This window comes from Lycium barbarum, chromosome 11, assembly GCF_019175385.1.
Source record: "Lycium barbarum isolate Lr01 chromosome 11, ASM1917538v2, whole genome shotgun sequence".
NCBI lineage: Eukaryota > Viridiplantae > Streptophyta > Magnoliopsida > Solanales > Solanaceae > Lycium > Lycium barbarum.
The window spans coordinates 1,723,169-1,742,310 of record NC_083347.1 but is presented as its reverse complement, the minus strand read 5'-3'; the positions used below and the strand labels follow the sequence as shown (position 1 = coordinate 1,742,310).

Here is a 19,142-nt window from a genome sequence, read left to right as displayed (position 1 = left end):
ATGTTGTCATCAAGACATTGCAGCACTTCACTCGACAATGAATTCCACATAAAATTGGTAGGTAAATCAGAGTGTGTGTGTGTGTCTGTTACTAGAACATTACAGCATAAAATGCAACCAAAGAGTACACAAGACTCAAACGTTCATCTTTAATAATCAATCAAACAACGTTCTACCCAACACTTTGAGAGGAGTCTTTGGACAAATTCTTTTCAAGAAGATCGTTCTCCCTCCTGATGGTTTCAAGATCTGCTTTCAGCTTGTCCATATCAACACTTCGAGATGCCATAGTTGCAAGCTTTCCTTCATAATCAGCCACTTCTCTTTGGGCTCTATCCGCTGCAAGAACATTTTCAGCTATTTGTTCAAAGCTGTCATGGATGCTAGTCAGTATCCTGTAAGCTTGCCGTCCCACGTGGTCCTTTTTCGCCTCCCTTTGTAAAAGATCAGGCAATTTACATTAGAACAATCTACACTTCACTAAGATGTCAAATTCGAGGTCACTAGCATATCAAAACGTTGTACCTGAAAACCGTCTCATCCACCACTGCATGGGTTCGATTAAGCCGTTCTTGGACAGAGTTGCTCTCCAACTGAAGCTCCCTTGTTTCTTTCAATATTCTTTCTATGTCAACATCCTGCTTCCGGCTGTTTTTGGTGATCTCTTCAATACGCTGAATGTGGGTTCTCCTACGTACCAGTTTGGGCAGCTTCTCAGCTTTGGCTGACAGTACAATGAGTTCATCCTCTCTGCAGAGTGACAGATAACAAACATTCAGACAAAGTTACCAAGTTGATGCAATTTCTCAACATGCTTAGATAAATGAGTTAAACTCTGTTACCAAAACAGCATTTTTCAAGGCTTATAAAACCATGACAATCTGCATTGCAGTTAGTGTCTGTTCCAGTCAAAGATTCTTGCCACAGTTTACATGCATAGTACCCGTAGGGTATATTAAGGCTTTAAGCCACGTAGACTCGCACTACTTGACCTCTTCCCATAATGAGTAAATGAAAAATTCTTAAATGTAAAACGATCCAACCGATAAAAAACCAACAATGCTGTATATTAATTGTTTTATCAAGAATACTGTATAGTAATTTAATCATGCCATGTCATATTTTCAAATAACTATTCCGCTTCTCAAATATTAATTTGTTAGTGTAATGTACTTGGATCGAAATCAAAGAATTAGGGCAAAAATGGAAATTTTATTACTTGTAGAATTCAATACAACAGTTGCTACAAAGAAGAGTAAAATGAAAGAGAACTAATTTGAAGCTAAACTCCATTAACAAGCTTGAATTTCTCTGTGAAATCCTAAAAGAATAAGAAGGAGGAAGAAGATGAGGGAAGAGAAGCAGAGCCGAAGAAGAGACGGATGAAATAGAGAAGAGAACTAGAAATCAAGAATTAGCCAAATTTTTACATAACTCTTTCCGTTGGTTCCCGTGTGTATATATGGGAGTGAGTTGGAACTTAAAACTCACGTGCTTCCCATGTGCCCCAAAATTATATCTGGGGTCATTACAATCCATCCCGCTTGAAATCAACCTTGTCCTCAAGGTTGTTGATGAAGGACGACTCATGAATTGCTGCAATCATTGAGCCTAAAAGATAATGTTCTTTTGCCCGATCTAAGAAGCTCATTGTGGAATTGGCAAGTAGTAGCAACTGGTCCAAATTCCATCCTCCCGGATCGAAAACCAAAATTGTTCTGTTACCTACCTTGCCTAAATCGTCTCCACCATCATTCCGACCATATCCATGTGGAATTGCAGGTAGCACAACCACCAAGTCCACAACAAGGTTGCAATACAAAAGGACAATGCTAGAGATATATTTCATACCACGATCAGTCACCCTTATCTCAGGACAGAACCTTAAAGCATCTGCACTTAATAGCTTTAAACCAATCCTAAGAAGGTATTCTTTGTTAATGTATAGTAGAGTATCTTCAGAAGCTCCTGAATCAAAGACTAGACTTGCTCTATCATCCTTCCTTCCAAGTTCATCCAAATGGATGGGAAGGGCAGTAGCTAAACACAAGAAGCAAATACACTCACTCAAGTTCGCGACTGCGGCAGCAGAAAAGTTTTCGTAAGGACTCCTGAGCTGGCAAGATTTCAGGTTGTGTGAAGCATATAAATTTACCACAAAAGTCTGGAATATCACTGAGCTAAACCAAATGCTCCAACCATTGAAATTTTTAATTGCAAACTGTCCCTTACTACAAACATCCAACATAATTATGCTGTTGATGTTAGTTCTAAGCAGAACTATAGCTCGTCGCACCATATGAAAATCAATGTCCGTGACCTCACTGTATTCCACCTTCATTACCCCTGATATCAAGAGAATAGCTACCACCAAGTTATCAAACTCAATAGCTAAAAAGTTTAACAATGCCACCCAACATATCTTCCGATTTGGCACTGTTTCTAAAATTTTGCAGCAAGCTAATTTGGCATTTGTAATTGGGACAATATGCTTCAGATGTTTTGAAATTGGCAGCTTAATCTTCATACTTATCATTGCAACTGTAAATTTAATTAGAGTTGTTGATGACCCGGGGCTTACTAGGTTGGTCCATAATTCATAACCAATCAATTGTACCTCAGGATTTTCACCAATTTTGGTGTCAAATACATTGCCACGACCTTCAACAAAGAGGATCTCTCTACCACTGCTGTAAAATACACTGCCAGGACCTTCAACAAAAAGGATCTCTCTACCACTGCGTTGTATAGCAAGCAAACTCCAATCAGCTCTTCTAACATAGCAATCATAAGGGACACGCCCATCAACTTTCACTCCCAGCTTAGCTTGTATTTCCAAAGGCAATAAAACTGTCACATGAAGACTCTTATAGCAGGTAATACTGGAATTAACATGAACCACTTCTATTTTTTGGTCAAACTGAAGATGACGAAGAAAGAAGAACATGGGCATCTCTGAAAAGAAACAGACTTGGAGTATATTTTCTATCAAAACCATCAAGAAGGTGTTCATTAAACAAAAACCGGGTACAATTTCTAGCAAGTGTGACTCGATTTTTTTTTTCAACATACCCCTGAAGAAAATTAGAAGGGAAGTACCATGTAACCATTCTAGATTTGCTTACATCACCAGCGCACTCTATACTAAGGTTGCTTACATATTTTCCTGGCGGACCCCTTTCCATTGGAAGATAACAAACTTGAATTATGTGTAATATATGGCGTACATAACATAAGATATGAATTTCAGAATATCTACCACATGAATTGTTATGGAGCCTCTTGTTTGACATTTTATCAAACACCTTGCGCCCATCTGATAGCCTGCTCATGGGGAAGTCATTAGTTTCCTTTATCTCCATAGTCATCAACTTGAATGTAGTATAAGAACTGGTAGCACTACCCATCAAGCAAGAATGCGCTTCAGCCAACTCCGAGCTTCGGTTAAAATCTCCTTCTACATTGTTAGATTCTTCGGCATCACTTGATTGAATTACTCCTTCTACAGGATCGGATTCTTCAGCATCACCTGATTGAGTTACTGAAGCTTCTTCAACCTCATTTGACTCAATATCCAATATTTTTGAAACTTTTGGTCCTGCTGTACTTTCTTGATCTTCTTTAAAAACATGATAATCGGTTCCCTTATCTTCCAGGCTGATTCCAACCCTCTCTAATAATCTGTCCAATTGCCAGTTCATTTTATCCAATTTTTCCCCAATCCGGACACTAGCCGACTGAATCGTCTTTGAAAAACCGTCAAATGCAATTTCTTCGGTCATGGCTGTCAAACTCCCAAAGGTGCCAAGATTAGGCTCTGATACCATTTGTAATGTACTTGGATCGAAATCAAAGAATTAGGGCAAAAATGGAAATTTTATTACTTGTAGAATTCAATACAACAGTTGCTACAAAGAAGAGTAAAATGAAAGAGAACTAATTTGAAGCTAAACTCCATTAACAAGCTTGAATTTCTCTGTGAAATCCTAAAAGAATAAGAAGGAGGAAGAAGATGAGGGAAGAGAAGCAGAGCCGAAGAAGAGACGGATGAAATAGAGAAGAGAACTAGAAATCAAGAATTAGCCAAATTTTTACATAACTCTTTCCGTTGGTTCCCGTGTGTATATATGGGAGTGAGTTGGAACTTAAAACTCACGTGCTTCCCATGTGCCCCAAAATTATATCTGGGGTCATTACAGTTAGCCTCTAATACATTTACCTATCCAAACTCGATCAAATAGAGATTCCTATTCTATTATTTCTTCTGCTAACACAATTTCTTCTTTCAATTTTGTTCTTAGTCCAACTATGTAATCTAATAAACGACAGATATTCTGCATGACATAATAGAAGATAACATACCTTCTTTTATTTTCAGCTAATATAGACTCCAGCTTCAACTCAATCTCTTCAACCTTTTTATATTTTACATAGGCCTCTGGTTCTGTTGCTTTTAGTGTTTCCTCAAGACAACTCTTCTTCTGCTCAAGGGCCTTGCTTTTATCATTCCTGTAAGAGCAGAATAGCAATTGATATAATTATCCAAGAAAAACATAAGAAAAAGATGTTAAAATCTAGAAACATGAATGAGACTACTTGAGTGCTTCCACTTTTTTTTTTTTTTGGTGTTTTAAGAATCCTCAATAAAGCAACAGATCATTATCCTACCAGTGACTCTCCACTTCAACAATTTTGCTCCTTTTAACTTCCACCTGATCGTTTAGCTGATTCACATAGAAGTCACTGGGATGTCTGTGATCAGAAGCCATTTCCACTGCTGCTTTCAACAAATCAAGCTTTTCTTGTAGGTCTTCTAATTCGACAGAGCTTGAGACTGACTTCTCCACAAGCATTTCCTTTTGGTCTTGTAAAGTTTCTGTATTGCTGTTCATCTACAATATAGCACACAATTAGAAGAAAAGACAACATGCTGGAGCTTTCCGAAAACCTAAACCACAAAATCAAATAGTATCATTGTTTGTTCCCTACTTCCTCCATCCCTATATATGCTCCAATTTTAAATTATCAGCTTGTTCTGCTCCTTTGGACTTCTACCACAAATTCACTAAAGATCCCATGCCATCAACCTACTATTAACTATTAAGTACCTGAGACAAATGTACGCATGGTGAAGTTGATTGCTGTTCATACTCCAAATTATGCTCATTGTCCTTCATAGAACTCCTCCTCACATCCTCCAACAAATCTGGGATATCTTGTTCATCGCCTGATGTTTCTTTGCTGGAGTCAGCTCTACATTCTATAGGTATATTAACACCATTGTAAAACTCTTCCGTCTTATTCTCAGTAATATCAGATAGTTTTGATGGCTCTGGTGTTTGTGTCATCATCAATGGATCACCCAGTCTTCCTGAAAGCTCCTTACGTGGCAGCAGTCCTGTATTTTCAACATTTTTTTGAGTCTTAAGGCGTCTTTTAGATTCTCCAACTGAATCTTTTCGAGCTTCAACATCAGATAGCCTCCCAACCAAGAACCGGACCAACTCGTACAAGTCCTCTTCGGATGGATATAGGAACTGCCTAAGCAATAAACATAAATGCTTTCTCTAAGCACAAATCTAAACAAATATACCAGACACATCGTTGGTTTTTTAACAAAGAAAATTAGGGAAATAACAGAGAAAAACTTTAGAGAAAAATACTGGCAATGCAGTCAAAGAGAATTATTTTATTCAGCTTTGTTGAGCTCTACATTTATAGGAAACTTGCAGTAAAAAACAGTAAAAAGATGGTCATTATCCTAGCCAAGAATATCTCCACAAAATCATATCCTTAACTAACTAATTGCTAGACAAAAAAGGTCAGATAAAGACAAGCAATATGAAAATGAAAACATCAGTAGCTACCACATATAAATAAGATGAGATAATTGAAGTACAAGAAACAAACAGATAGTAGTATAAATCAAAGGACAAGAAACTAAAGAGCAATACTGCGATTACTTACTAGCTTTCTACCCTAATCTGAGCCCTACATAACCTCCTATCTAAGGTCATGTACTATCTGAGCCCTAATCTTCTCGTATTAATATGATGAAAAAAAAAAATACATCTTTCAACTCGACGAGTAAAAGCGAACAGGGTGAGTAATAGTAAGTAAAACCTTGTGGGAGCTGATATCTCCGATGAAACCTAGGGTTTTGAAAGCGACGGAAAGTTCCGAGCAGAGCTTTAAACGATCGGCAACTGAATTTTCGGGCAGTGAAGCCGGTAACGACGAGTTTTGACGGTGAATGAGGTGCAGTGACTGGGAAGAGACGGAGAATAATGTCGCCGCCGTCAGATCTTTTACCGATGAGATTCCCGTCGGAATCCTCACTCCGGCGTTCGCGATGGAGTTCAGTAGAATATCTTCCATATTTTTTAGACAGGGCTTTTAGATCCCTTTTGTCTTTGCACGAGTTTCACTTAAATTTGTTACTCCCTCCGTCCCAAAAACTAAGCCATAAATTTTTATTTTTATTTTAATTCTATCCTTATATAATAAAATAATATCTAAATAATGATTAAAAAAGTCATATAGTAACTTAATATTATTAAATTTTTAATGTCAAAAGATTTACTACTTGTGCATGCTCCAATGAAGAAAAAAAAAAGCAATTTATTTTTAGTATATAAGAGTAATTTGATAAATTTCATATTGCATTATTGGTTTCTTAATATGCGTGTTTTTTATTAAGGTGACACTTATTATGAGACGGAGGGAGTACTTATTAGCTACTTAGTACCTATCCAAAAGATTATCTTAATTTGACTTACACGAAATTTTAAAAATAAAGGAAATTTTTGAAATGTGTGATCGAAAATAAAGTTTTAAATATTTGTGTGGTCGTAAATCATCTCATAAAGTTAAGTTATTTTTAAATATAAAAATATATTAATCTTTTTGGAACAAACTAATAAGGAAAGTAAAACAATCTTTTTTTGGACCGAGGGAGTATTTTTTTTGGTCCAATATCCTGTTTGGTCAAGCTTTTAAAGTCAACTTATTTTAAAAAGTACTTTTCAAGAAAGTGTTTTTGGCTAAAAGCAGTTTGTGTTTGACCAATTAATTTAAAAATATTTTTGAGCAGTAATTAGTGTTTGGTCAAACTTTTAAAAAGTGCTTCTAAGTTTATTTTTTCTCAAAAATACTTTTGGACAAAAACTATTTTTTTAGCTTCTGAAAAACTGTTTCTGCTACTCCCCAAAAGCACTTATTTTCTCTAAAAAACTTGGCTAAACACCTCAATTTTTTAAAATAAGTATTTTTGAGGGAAAAATAAACGTGGTCAAACGGGCTATAAATCTCATTTCATACTTGCTTTTGGCGAAGGTGCAAATATACCTCTAAAAAGAATGTGGTGCGTATATAACTCTCTCGTTACACAAATGGTGTAAATATATCATTTTCGTTAACGCAATTTATAAATCATTTAGCTTATTTTTTAATTAAAAGAATATCTGGCTTTTAAAAAAAATAAGTCTACCCATTTTCTTAATAGACTTATTTTTTAAAGAAATGTAGTAATTTTTCTAGTGGGTCGGGTATAGTTCGCTTAAAAAATGGGTAGACTTATTTATATAAAGCCACAAAGATAATTTTTTAAACGAATCAGATGACTCGCTAGAAAAAAATTGCTACCTGGCTTTAGAAAAAAAAAAGTCTACTAAGACAAATGGGTAGACTTATTTCTTATAAGTTGAATGATTTATTAAAGAAATTCCGTCAACGAAAAGAGTATGTTTGAACCATTTTTATAATGATGGGTTATATATACACTTCTTTTTTAACGAGAGGTATACTGCTTTAAATGAGTGTATATTTGCACCTTTTCCCTTTATTTAATTCTATCATATGGAGTACCTTGTTTCTCTTTTTCTTTATCTATACGTATACTTAATTGTTATCTATATTATCATTTTACTTTTTAATAATTTTATTAGATGTTGTAGGAGCTTAATAACTTAATATACTCACAAGTCATACGGTATAACTGGTGATAAATATGGATAAAGAAGTTGTTTTAAATTATTTTTGTGAGTAATTGTTGATAAATCTAATATTTAAATAAAATAAGGATATTTCATTAAAATTATTAATAATTAGACAAAACAATAAAGTCAAACCAAACAATAAAGATATTATTAAATTCTGACAAAGAATACAGTCTATCCAAACATTGTATTCACAAAATAATGCAGTACAAAAGTAACACATTATAAAATGGCAGGTAACAACCATCCAAACAAGTTTTTAGAGCTAGAGAAGATAACTTACTATAATATTTACATATTCCCTTTCATTCGGCGATATTATATATTTTTAGCAATCGAAAAATCTTAAGAGTTAAAGAATTAATAATAGGCAGTTCGAACTCCTCATTTCTCATTTACATATTGACTTTTCTCCGAAATAGAATTCGAATTCGAATTATCATAAGATGTTGCGTTACCAGTTTACCACTAACTTTTCGTAGAAGATTCTTCCTTTCATTCTTTCATTTCAAATACTTGTAATAATTTTTCCTCTTTAATATTTCATTGAAATCGTCTATTTTTTCCTACGATATTTGCCTATTTCTATTACTTTCATGTAGTAATTCCCTTATCTAATGATAAAATGTTTTGTTTTTAAGTTGTTTACATTCATTCCCTCGAGTTTTCAGACATCATTAGATCTCTAATAATAATAACAGGTGAAGAGCAACAAGGCTGTGCCATAACTAGAAATTAACCTGAAAGATCACACAATGCATCAATATCACCAACAAAAGTATATCTAGTAGGTTTCAATAGAAAGCATGTGTTTCAACAAGTTTCAAGATTTAGGCAAAATCCTGGTTTTGTTCCTCAATTTATCTACCATATATAATAAGTAGTCGTGAACTTTTTCCAACAGCATTGAACAAAATACAGCTTAGCTTAAATTGCTTTATGGAGCAAGTGAGACAAGATGAAATTGAGGACTTATCATTGTCACCTCCGACTGTTGGCTCAATGCAGATTGCGGGAAGCAATGGTTTTGGACATAACATAGAGTTCATGTCTCAAGCTTATCTTAGAAATAGAAGCTCTGAAATTGATATAGAAGTTGAACATGATACATCTATCGCTCATACTGATCAACCCCTTCCCATATTTCTCAAGGTACTTTTTATTCTTCTATTTCTCCTTTGATTTTTTTTCTTCCTCTATAGTTTAGTTTTCTTTTATAAATGGATTTTCCTTCTTTAGCTGGTTACAATTGAGTTACTGAAATGAATCATTTATAGATGAATTTCGTCCTATACATATTCACCATCGGTTTTGTTTCATGTTTATGTTGATAAATTAATAAAATGAATAAGGAAAAAAAAAGCTAAAAAAAATAAGCGAGGGGGGATAGAATCAGGCAGGTTGTTAGTATGAAACAATGTTAAACGGGGTTGAGCAGGACATGGCGTGTTTTAAACCTAGTTTTTCAATTATGATATATATGTTTAAGAGGTTTGGCTTATGCAACGTGAATGGCATCGAATGCAGTTTGCAAATGTGGAGTACAAGGTGAAGATTAACCAATCTTTCTCCAACAATCCTGTCAAGGCAGTTGTATCAAAGGTAGCTTCTCAGTTTGAGCATGACAATTACAAGCAGATACTCAAGGGTATAACAGGAAGCATTAATCCTGGTGAAATTCTTGCCTTAATGGGGCCTTCGGGCAGTGGAAAAACAACTTTGTTAAAGATATTGGGTGGAAGATTGACCGAAAACGTCAAAGGAACCGTCACTTACAATGACATTCCATATAATCCAGTTCTTAAAAGAAGGTGTTACCTATCCATCATTAAATTCTTTTTGCCTCCGTTTGTTCTCTTCCCTTAAAACCAAAGAGTAGATACTAGTTTTCTTTCAATGTACATGACTTTGTATTAATTAACTTCTGTTTGTGAAAATTTCTAATGTCTAGGGTGGGTTTTGTGACACAAGATGACGTGCTTTTTCCACAATTGACAGTCGAGGAAACCTTAGTTTTTGCTGCATATTTAAGACTTCCAAGCAACATGAGCCGACGTCAGAAGTATGAAAGAGCAGAAGTGATTATTAAGGAATTAGGCCTGGAAAGGTACGCGATCTACCTTTTCATGAACTTCAATGCACATTGCCACTATTTAAAACAGCCAAAATAAAATTGACATGATTATTGCAACTGTTCATTCCTGAATTTCACAAATCGTAGATGTCGTCACACAAGAATAGGTGGAGGACTTGTTAAAGGTGTTTCTGGGGGTGAAAGAAAAAGAGCTAGCATAGGTCACGAAATCCTCGTTGATCCTTCTCTGCTCTTGCTCGATGAACCAACTTCAGGCCTTGATTCGACCTCCGCAAATAGACTACTTCAGATTCTTCAAGGGCTTGCTAAGGTAAAACACTTCAACCATATTTTCACTATTTGATAAAAAGCTCCATCTTTATTTCAATGTTTTCAAGTAATTATTTTATTTTGTTGTAATACTCATTTTTGTACTTGGAACAAGTTGGCCAAATGCTAACTTATTTCATTCATCAGACGGGAAAAACAATCATAACAACAATTCACCAGCCTTCAAGCAGGATCTTCCACATGTTTGAAAAAATTTTGTTGATAGCAGAAGGTTATCCGGTTTACTATGGTAAAGCTAGGGAGTCGATAGAGTACTTCTCGTCTCTAGGCTTCATCCCCGAAATTGCCATGAATCCAGCAGAGTTCTTGCTGGATTTAGCAACGGGACAAGTAAATGACATCAGTGTCCCTGATGATCTATATCCACCACAATGCACATCCGAACAAGAGAAAATTGTCATCAGAGTATGATTCTCATTTGTACTTGCTCTGATTTAACATTTCGTTTAGTTTACTTGAAAGCTCTTTATGGGGCATATTTTCACAGAATTGTGTCTATATGACCATTAGTATCTACAACACAAGTACAAAGTCCTGTTGGAGCCAAAAGAGAACCATCAAGTGTCGAAAGCACCAGAGCATCTTCAAATGGCTGTTAAAGTAAAAAAAGATTGGACTATATCCTGGTGGGAACAATTCAGGGTACTTTCAAAGCGAACATACAAGGAGAGATGCAGAGACTATTTTGACAAGCTCCGGTTAGTTCAATCACTTGGAGTTGCATTACTGCTCGGGCTTCTTTGGTGGAAATCCTCAACTGCAACGGAAGCTCAACTTCGCGATCAGGCAAAATCCCAATTTTACATTTTCTCTCCTTGTTATAGTACAGTCAAACCTCTCTATAACGACATCGTTTATTCTGATTTCTATTGAATGCTATAGAGAAATGTTGTTATAGAAAACATATAATATAACATAACATGAAAGATCGGTTCCACAGATTTTCATTGTTGTTATAGTGAAATGTTGCTATAGAGAACATACAATATAACATAACATGAAAGATCGGTTCCACAGAAAACATGGCTGTTATAAAGAGGTCTGACTGTAGTATCTTCAACAAAGTTTAATTTTAACCTGCATTGCAGATCGGTTTAATGTTCTACATTTGTATCTTCTGGACTTCCTCGTCGATTTTCGGAGCAGTGTATGTTTTCCCATTCGAGAAGATGTACTTGGTGAAAGAAAGGAAAGCAGACATGTACAGATTAAGTGTCTATTATGTCTGCAGCACATTGTGTGACATGGTAGCACACGTTTTGTACCCGACGTTTTTCATGTGCATTCTGTACTTTATGGCCGGATTCAAGAGGACCATCCAATGCTTCTTTTTAACGTTGGCTGCAACGCTGTTAATTGCGATAACCAGCCAGGTAAGTCCAATGATTTTCGCGAACGTAAAAAGTTGTACTCATTGTTTTGGAAAAGATGAATGGATTAGTTGTTTTATAGGGAGCTGGAGAGCTTTTTGGAGCTGCAGTTATGAGTATTAGAAGGGCCGGAATGGTTGCCTCTTTGATATTGATGTTGTTTCTTCTCACTGGAGGTTACTATGTTCAGGTAACCAAATCACAAAATATTACCTATAACATAAGAACTCATTCTCAGAAAAGATAAAATCAACATTTTCCAAAACAATGTCTCCTTTGATATAAATTTTGCAAACAGTTAGTAATTACTACTACTATTAAACTTGATGAGTTCGGTCTTTATTTCTTACCATTGAATCCATTGTACTTTTGAAACCAGCGGTTTGATGCATATGTAATAGCCTGCGGTGTCCCAAAAAAGAAAGTGTTATATGTTAGGGCCCCTTTCAGAAAATGAGACTAGGATGAAAAGATTTTCTTTCATTAACATTCAGTTAAGGTGCATAGCTTATTTGAATGTCCTGAGAAGAGTTTTTTTAAGGCCTCTGGCACCCTTTTCTTAGTACTTTTTTGGTTGCATCCTTCGGGAAGGGTGGCAGCTTTCTTGAGGTAGTAATTGTGAACTCGTTCCAGTTTTATGGAGGATCCGTTCCCTGTTCCTGCAGCTTAGAAGCGTCAAGCTACGCCTTCCCCCTAACATAGTTCAAAATTTAATATTTATTGAAATTTTTATGTAGTATTTTTCACATATACATCTACTCACTATGTTAAAAAGGTAGGTTCCCTGACTATATGGTTGCTAGCAAAAGATTTAGAAACATACCAGTAATCAAGGATCTACCCAAACTTCAGAACAAAGGGTTCAAATTTGATAAGAGAAGTACAAGAATGAGACCATCTGGGGTAGAGCTAGGGACGCAAGGAGGTTCATTTGAATCTCCTTCACTAGAAAATACATTGTATGTATAAGGTTAAAAATATTTTTTGCAAATTTTCAAAAATAAAGCACAACATAAAACTTTACGCCATGTAACCCAATATACAGTATTATACAACTTTATACCTGGGGAAAGCATTATATATGATGTATCAATCTTGTATAAAAGTGTATAATAGTGTATAAAAGGTGTTTATACACAAATATGGGTTAAACTGGGTAACAAACTCACAGTATGGGCTACGTTGTAAATATTTTCTCCCAGTAGACATAGAGTGTAATTATTTTTATGCATATGAGGTATATATTAAAATACCTTGATTCGTATGTTTACTTCTTTATATTTTGAATTCCCTTAATGAAAACTCTGGCTCCGCCACTGACGGTATCTTTTGGTGCACGTCTTTTTGCAGCATATACCAAAATTCATGAGGTGGCTAAAGTACTTATCATTCATGTACTATGGATTTAGGCTACTTTTGAAAGTGCAATATTCAGGAGATGATTTATATGACTGTGAAAGCAAAGGGGGTTGTAGAACTCTTCAAAGTTCTCCTTCATTTGACACTGTTGGTTTAAATGGTGGCTTAAAAGAAGTTTGGGTTTTATTAGCAATGGCTCTTGCTTATAGATTCTTAGCTTATTTTTGTCTACGCAGAAAAATTAATAGTTGTAATCTTTGAGACAAAAAGTACACTGCTGAATCTTTTTTTTTTTTTAAATGTGGATGAAAATGTCAAGAGATCACAAGTGAGATTTAATTTCTTGATGTGTGAACATTTTTTGGTATTGACTTGTGGGGAATTGAATTATCAAATTTTTTGATAGTATCTTGAAAAGCAATCATTCTGATTTTCTCAATCTTTTCTTGTGGGACGAAAATAAAAATAAAATAAAGGTCTCCTTACTTACTTTTCTAGTTCCCCTCCCACGAAGAAAGGAGGTTCATTTATAAATACAATGTTAAGTTGTTGATTCGTTTAAGCTTATGTTAAGAGTCACGCGATTAATTGCAACGAGTGTTTACATCAAATCAATGAAACATACATAATTATCACATAATCATAATTACCGAATAATTTAACTACTCCCTCTGTTCACTTTTACTTGTCCACTTTTGATTTGACATGCCTCTTAAGAATTAATAAATGAAGTATATATTTTACTATAATATTCATATTAATTGGTGTATAGTCTCATTGGACTTAGAGAATGATTTGGAAATGAGTAATTAATGTTAAGGGTAAAACAATAAAAAAAATTGTCTTTTCTTGATATGCTAAAAGTGACAAGTAAAAGTAAAAATCTATTTTTAGAATACTGGACAAGTAAAAGTGAACGGAGCGAATATGTATTTAGTGTTGGAAAACATTTAGCCACGTCATTATTTTGTCTCATTACCCAACATTCTCTATAACTTAAAAACGATTTCAAATGGGTTATCCAAGAAAAATATAAGTGAAGAAAGTCAATTTTCCCCTTCAAATGCAAGCACAAAAAAAAAAAAAAATCACCGAAAAATATTTTCTCATCACAAAAGAATTGATAATTTGCGGAGGTTGAAAGTTGCAATTCGCGGAGTTTTTAGCCTATGCTAGTAACTAGTGGAGCCTAAAACCTTTACAAATTGCAACTTTCAACCTCCGCAAATTTTTTTTTTTTTGTAGTCTCATGTTTTTTCCTGAAAAAATGACGTGCTCATCGACTGATTTGGTGCAAATACCTTGTGTAGATAATGTGTGAATAATTATTTTTCATAGTAAATGAAAGTTACTAGTAGTACTCTTATCTGATTAATATAAATATACTCCTATTATTTGTAAATCCTTTTTCCTTTTTATAACTTTCCGTGCTGTTAGTTACATATGGATGGAAACTTATACAACATTTTTTTTTAAATTTATTTGTTTTCCAATGTAATTTTATCCTTTGTTCTACTATGACAACAACCAAAGTAAATTGTAAATTTGCATATTTTTCAAAATTAAAACAATTAAAAAAATGATAATGGGGATCAAATTAGCAATGCCCAAGTGAAACAATATTCAAAAAATCATATGTGCACCACGTTGGTCGCATTGATGTCTACATCTGCCGTCTTCTTCGTGGCACGTTCAAACTGTGCTCTAGTCTACAGTGTTGTCCCGTGACTTATTACTTAATTACATTTGGACCCCTCTTGTTATTATTGATGATTGTTTAAATACCTCTTTTTCAACTTACTAGTAGCTTTTTTACTTCATAAAATCAGTAAAAGTCGAAAATGAAACAGTTAAAACATATTAATTTTGCAAGATAGAAAAGTAGTTACTAGCAATGCACCAACATGAGCTCGCAAAAATAACATTCTTTCACACAAAATGGAATGTTAATGTTGTAGGTATTTTTGAGATTTTAGGAAAAATCTATTCATATTAAGTCCCACTATAAAAATATTTAGCATTAAACAACGTTTTCGAGGTAAAAACAACTAATCTACTTATTATCAACTCAAAGTAAGAGGATAAAGCACTCATGCAACTATCCCTTCAGACAATTATTGATTGTTGTAAATATTTATTGTAGTGTAAATTATTGGCAAATTAAGGTTACAAATATGACGGAGGCTAATTGATTTGGAACATCAAACTTAGGGAAATTGAATTTATTCTCCATAAAATTCAGCTTATGTACCTTAATGAAATGTTTTAAGAATCTATCTTTGGTGAAAAGGTGATATGATCATACTTCCTCTATTTCATTTTTATATAACACTTTGTGGTTTCAAGAATAACTGAATTTTCTTTATTGAAAAACGTTTCTAACTTTAAACTCTTTATTTTGTTCTTATTGATATGCTTAGGAGTTAAAGACTATAGATTCCTAGAGTACTTTTGATATGCCTCAAAAGTATTTGATTCTTTTAAAAAGTCTTACTCGAACAGAAACATTCACATAAAATAAAACGGATGGAAAATAATCACTCAGTAAAAGTAAGATGGGGTTATACATGAGCATTTGAAACTTTATGTGCTATCAAGACAATTATCATAAAGAAAGAACAAAGGGCAAAACCATCATTGCAAAATAAGAAACAGTAATGGACCATGTGCTCAAATGTTGTGGTGACAGTTGGAAGTTGTGGATGCTACTAATAAAGACATCATTCATATTCAGTCTATCAACTACATACATAGTAATAACAAGTCTTCCTAAAATATCCTATTGGATGATTCACACATTCTGACAAATTTATTTTTGTGTCAGCTTAGTCCACAAACAGCCTCAACCCTGCAAATTCCCTTAAATTATCTTACAGGTGTAAGATGTAAGATACTAAATGCACCATAAATGGTGAATCAAGAAAGTCAAATCTTAAAAAAATTCTCATTTTGAAGAAACACAATAATAAAGACTCAGTCTTTGAGTTTTCTTGCTTTTTATCAAACACTTTTCTGTTTGATAAAAATACAATCTTTTTTGTTCTTGATGATTAATGGAGTTGATACCTTACTCAGACCCAAAATCTGAATCAATTAGTGTTAATCCACCTTGGGAAGATATGTTTAGATCAGCTTCAATGAGAAAACCAGAAGAACCAAAACTCCAAAATCAAAAACCATCAGAGAATCAGTCAAAAAAACCTGAAAAGGGGGATGACCCGGTTGACCCGGATCCGAATTCAATGTCTGGTGACCCTCAGGTAAGGTTAGCCCTTTATATAGCTATGGCTCATGCTGGTTTAGTACTTACAATTTTCATTATTTATGGAGTTGGTAAATTGCTTGAAGAGTATTTAAGAGCTATGTTATGGGCTGTACTTTGTTCAATTCCTTTAAGGGGAATTCAACAAACTCTTGTTGCATTTTGGTCTGAACCTTTGAAGTTAGGCCTTACTGAGACCATTTTAGCTGTTCCTGTTGCTGTTTTTAGTGTTTTCTTGGGGACCCTTGTTGACATTAAAGATAGAATTTTTAGGATTGTTCTTAGGAGGCCTAAAGCAAATGCTTCGTCGAGGCGTCATACGAGTGGATTTTTCGTGTTGTTGAAGTGGCTTGTGTCTTTTTGGGTGTTTGTGATGGCTTATGAGCAAATTGGTGGGATGGGATCAGTGGCTCTACTTGCATTGGGATTTTTGTTTACTGCGAATAGTGTGGATTCAACTATGAATGCGGTAAAGTCTTTTAGAAGTCGTAGTTTTAGTAGGTTCGCTGTAACAGCTTTCTTTACTAGAAAGATATTGAAACAATTGAAGACGATTGTGGCGATTGGGTTGATTGTTGGGTTGAGCGTGGGGTCCTTGGCGGGTATGATTTTCTTCTCGTATAAGATTGGCATGGAGGGGAAAGATGCGGTTATCGCGTTGAAATCCCATGTAGAGGAGAGTAATTATGCTGAGAAAATCGGGGTTAAGCAGTGGATGGATGAAAATGATGTCCCCGAGATGGTTGATAAGTATAGCTCTCAAATGTATGAGACAGTATTTGCTCAGATAGATAGTTATGCTATGCAATATAACATGACGGAGTTTGTTTCTGGAATAAAACATTTCGTAATAGTCCCTTCGAATAACTCGTTTAATCACTCCACGGCTTTGGCCTCTCCCTCTCCGTATGCAGAGAAACTCTTAAGCCTAAAAAAGAGGGTTAAGGATCGCGAATGGGCGCAAATATATACGGAAGTGGATTCAATGTTCAGGGAATTATTGATCACCAGAGAGGATTTGGTTGAGAAGGCGAAAGGGTTCGCTCTTCAAGGAGTAAACGTAATGCAACGGGTACTTGTCAGTAGCACATCCGTCTTAGGTGGAAGCATGAAAGTCATGTTCTTAATTGGGAATTCCATAGTATCGGGTGCTGCTGGTATTTTTAATTTTGTATCTCAACTAATGGTATTTATATGGGTACTTTATTATCTCATCACATCAGATTCTGGTGGAGTAACCGAACAAGTGATTTCCATGCTGCCTATGTCGAATTCTGCAAGGAGGCGAAGTGTTGAGGTTCTTGACAAAGCTATTTCTGGGGTTCTTTTAGCAACTGCTGAGATTGCACTCTTTCAAGGATGCTTAACTTGGCTTTTGTTCAGATTATTCTCCATACATTTTTTGTACATGTCGACAATCCTCGCATTTCTTAGTCCTTTGTTGCCTATTTTCCCATCACTGGTTTCGACTATTCCAGCTGCTTTACAGTTGGTGCTTGAAGGTCGATATGTATTGGCCATCACCTTATCCATTATACATCTTGTGCTTATGGACTATGGTACTTCTGAAATTATGGAGGATATCCCTGGCTATAACGCGTATCTCACTGGTCTCAGCATTATTGGAGGAATGGCTTTGTTTCCTTCAGCAGTTGAGGTAATCAACAAACATAATTCTCTCTTGAATTTCCATTATTAATTTCCTTACATTACTTATGTTACCCATGTTTTCCTCCTGTTGAGTATGAGAAAGGAAGTGAAATCCTCAACATTAGACAGAAAATATGAACTTTATTTACCTATTTAAAAGGGACAGACATTTCCAGTCTTTTATTTTCTGACTCACATGAAACAGCATGTCATGAAGGACGATAAATCTATTGAGGAAAGAAGCTATGAGTGCCTTCCCTTTCATCCTTATTATTAACTCCGATTATTGTCTAGAAATCATGATGGTCTCGGAGCGAGTCTTCTTATTTCTCTTGAGATGATTTATTACCATAGAAGTTTCGAGTGGTTTCATATACTACCTAAACTCAAAGATTGCAAATTTCCTTATTAGGAAAAAGAAGGCACTTGATGGTTCCATGCTGTTGCATATGTATGGCCTAATATGTTATGTTTTATATTTGAAGGCTGCATCTTTGATACTAGTTCTTGTGTTTATGTTGCACAGGGAGCAATAATGGGGCCACTTATAACTACCGTTGTGATCGCAATTAAAGATTTGTATGTTGAGTTTGTATTGGAAGAACAGAAGGAATAAGTAGCACAAATCTGTGTTTGCAATGCCTGAACCTTTGAAGAGAATGAGAAGAGTGCAGGCCACTTTGCTTGTTGGAAAAGCATTGCAATATAAAGTGAATTTATTTCCAGCCAGTCAACTGTTGTCTGTATTTCACATGTGATAGGCTTTTATCATCCATGTTCTCCACAAATTGAGTTGAGGGTTTTGTATTCTTTTATCTGAAATCTGTTGATAGCGTGCAGAAGTTGCTAGTTCCGTAAATTATTAAATTGTATACAGTTGTGTATTGTATCCTCTTTGTAAAACTTTGATCTTTTGAAGAGAATTAGAATTGTTGTTTTTGGTGTATCTAATGCCTTTATTCTTACCAATTCTTTCTACTAAATGTTATGACCAACATGGGTAAAGTGTTTAAGTAGCTACAGCCTTTATTTCAAACGAAAGCAAGTTTAAGGGGCCATCTATGTATTTAGCCTTTTCT

General features: G+C 34.9%; 3 protein-coding genes across 3 annotated transcripts; 2 read left to right on the top strand and 1 right to left on the bottom strand.

Moving 5' to 3' along the window:
• Positions 1-3: 3 nt before the first annotated feature.
• On the bottom strand, positions 4-6,432 carry LOC132617303 (uncharacterized). Its single transcript, XM_060332276.1, has 6 exons — positions 6,124-6,432; positions 5,109-5,537; positions 4,669-4,892; positions 4,363-4,509; positions 526-750; positions 4-434 (listed from the first exon to the last, which is right to left on the bottom strand). The coding sequence occupies exons 1-6, from the start codon at positions 6,376-6,378 to the stop codon at positions 173-175; spliced, it is 1,542 nt and encodes a 513-aa protein (XP_060188259.1). The 5' UTR covers positions 6,379-6,432; the 3' UTR covers positions 4-172.
• A 2,497-nt stretch (positions 6,433-8,929) lies between these two features.
• On the top strand, positions 8,930-13,559 carry LOC132618136 (ABC transporter G family member 26). Its single transcript, XM_060333205.1, has 9 exons — positions 8,930-9,149; positions 9,525-9,808; positions 9,949-10,104; positions 10,219-10,402; positions 10,549-10,827; positions 10,933-11,208; positions 11,511-11,795; positions 11,875-11,982; positions 13,143-13,559. Exons 1-9 carry the CDS (start codon positions 8,937-8,939, stop codon positions 13,410-13,412), a joined length of 2,055 nt encoding a protein of 684 aa, XP_060189188.1. The 5' UTR covers positions 8,930-8,936; the 3' UTR covers positions 13,413-13,559.
• Positions 13,560-15,897: 2,338 nt separating this feature from the next.
• Positions 15,898-19,009, top strand: LOC132617253 (uncharacterized). Its single transcript, XM_060332220.1, has 2 exons — positions 15,898-18,070; positions 18,590-19,009. The coding sequence occupies exons 1-2, from the start codon at positions 16,205-16,207 to the stop codon at positions 18,677-18,679; spliced, it is 1,956 nt and encodes a 651-aa protein (XP_060188203.1). The 5' UTR covers positions 15,898-16,204; the 3' UTR covers positions 18,680-19,009.
• The last annotated feature ends 133 nt before the right edge of the window (positions 19,010-19,142 follow it).

What these genes read in the sequence shown, in the direction of transcription:
- LOC132617303 (XM_060332276.1), bottom strand. Translation starts at nt 6,378, where the DNA reads ATGGAAGATATTCTACTGAACTCCATCGCGAACGCCGGAGTGAGGATT. An exon ending in CATGCGTACATTTGTCTCAG is followed by an intron (nt 4,893 to 5,108) that starts GTACTTAATAGT and finishes GCTATATTGTAG; the next exon opens with ATGAACAGCAATACAGAAAC. An exon ending in TTAGCTGAAAATAAAAGAAG is followed by an intron (nt 751 to 4,362) that starts GTATGTTATCTT and finishes GTCACTCTGCAG; the next exon opens with AGAGGATGAACTCATTGTAC.
- LOC132618136 (XM_060333205.1), top strand. Translation starts at nt 8,937, where the DNA reads ATGGAGCAAGTGAGACAAGATGAAATTGAGGACTTATCATTGTCACCT. An exon ending in AATCCAGTTCTTAAAAGAAG is followed by an intron (nt 9,809 to 9,948) that starts GTGTTACCTATC and finishes TCTAATGTCTAG; the next exon opens with GGTGGGTTTTGTGACACAAG. An exon ending in AAGAGAAAATTGTCATCAGA is followed by an intron (nt 10,828 to 10,932) that starts GTATGATTCTCA and finishes TATGACCATTAG; the next exon opens with TATCTACAACACAAGTACAA.
- LOC132617253 (XM_060332220.1), top strand. Translation starts at nt 16,205, where the DNA reads ATGGAGTTGATACCTTACTCAGACCCAAAATCTGAATCAATTAGTGTT. An exon ending in TGTTTCCTTCAGCAGTTGAG is followed by an intron (nt 18,071 to 18,589) that starts GTAATCAACAAA and finishes TATGTTGCACAG; the next exon opens with GGAGCAATAATGGGGCCACT.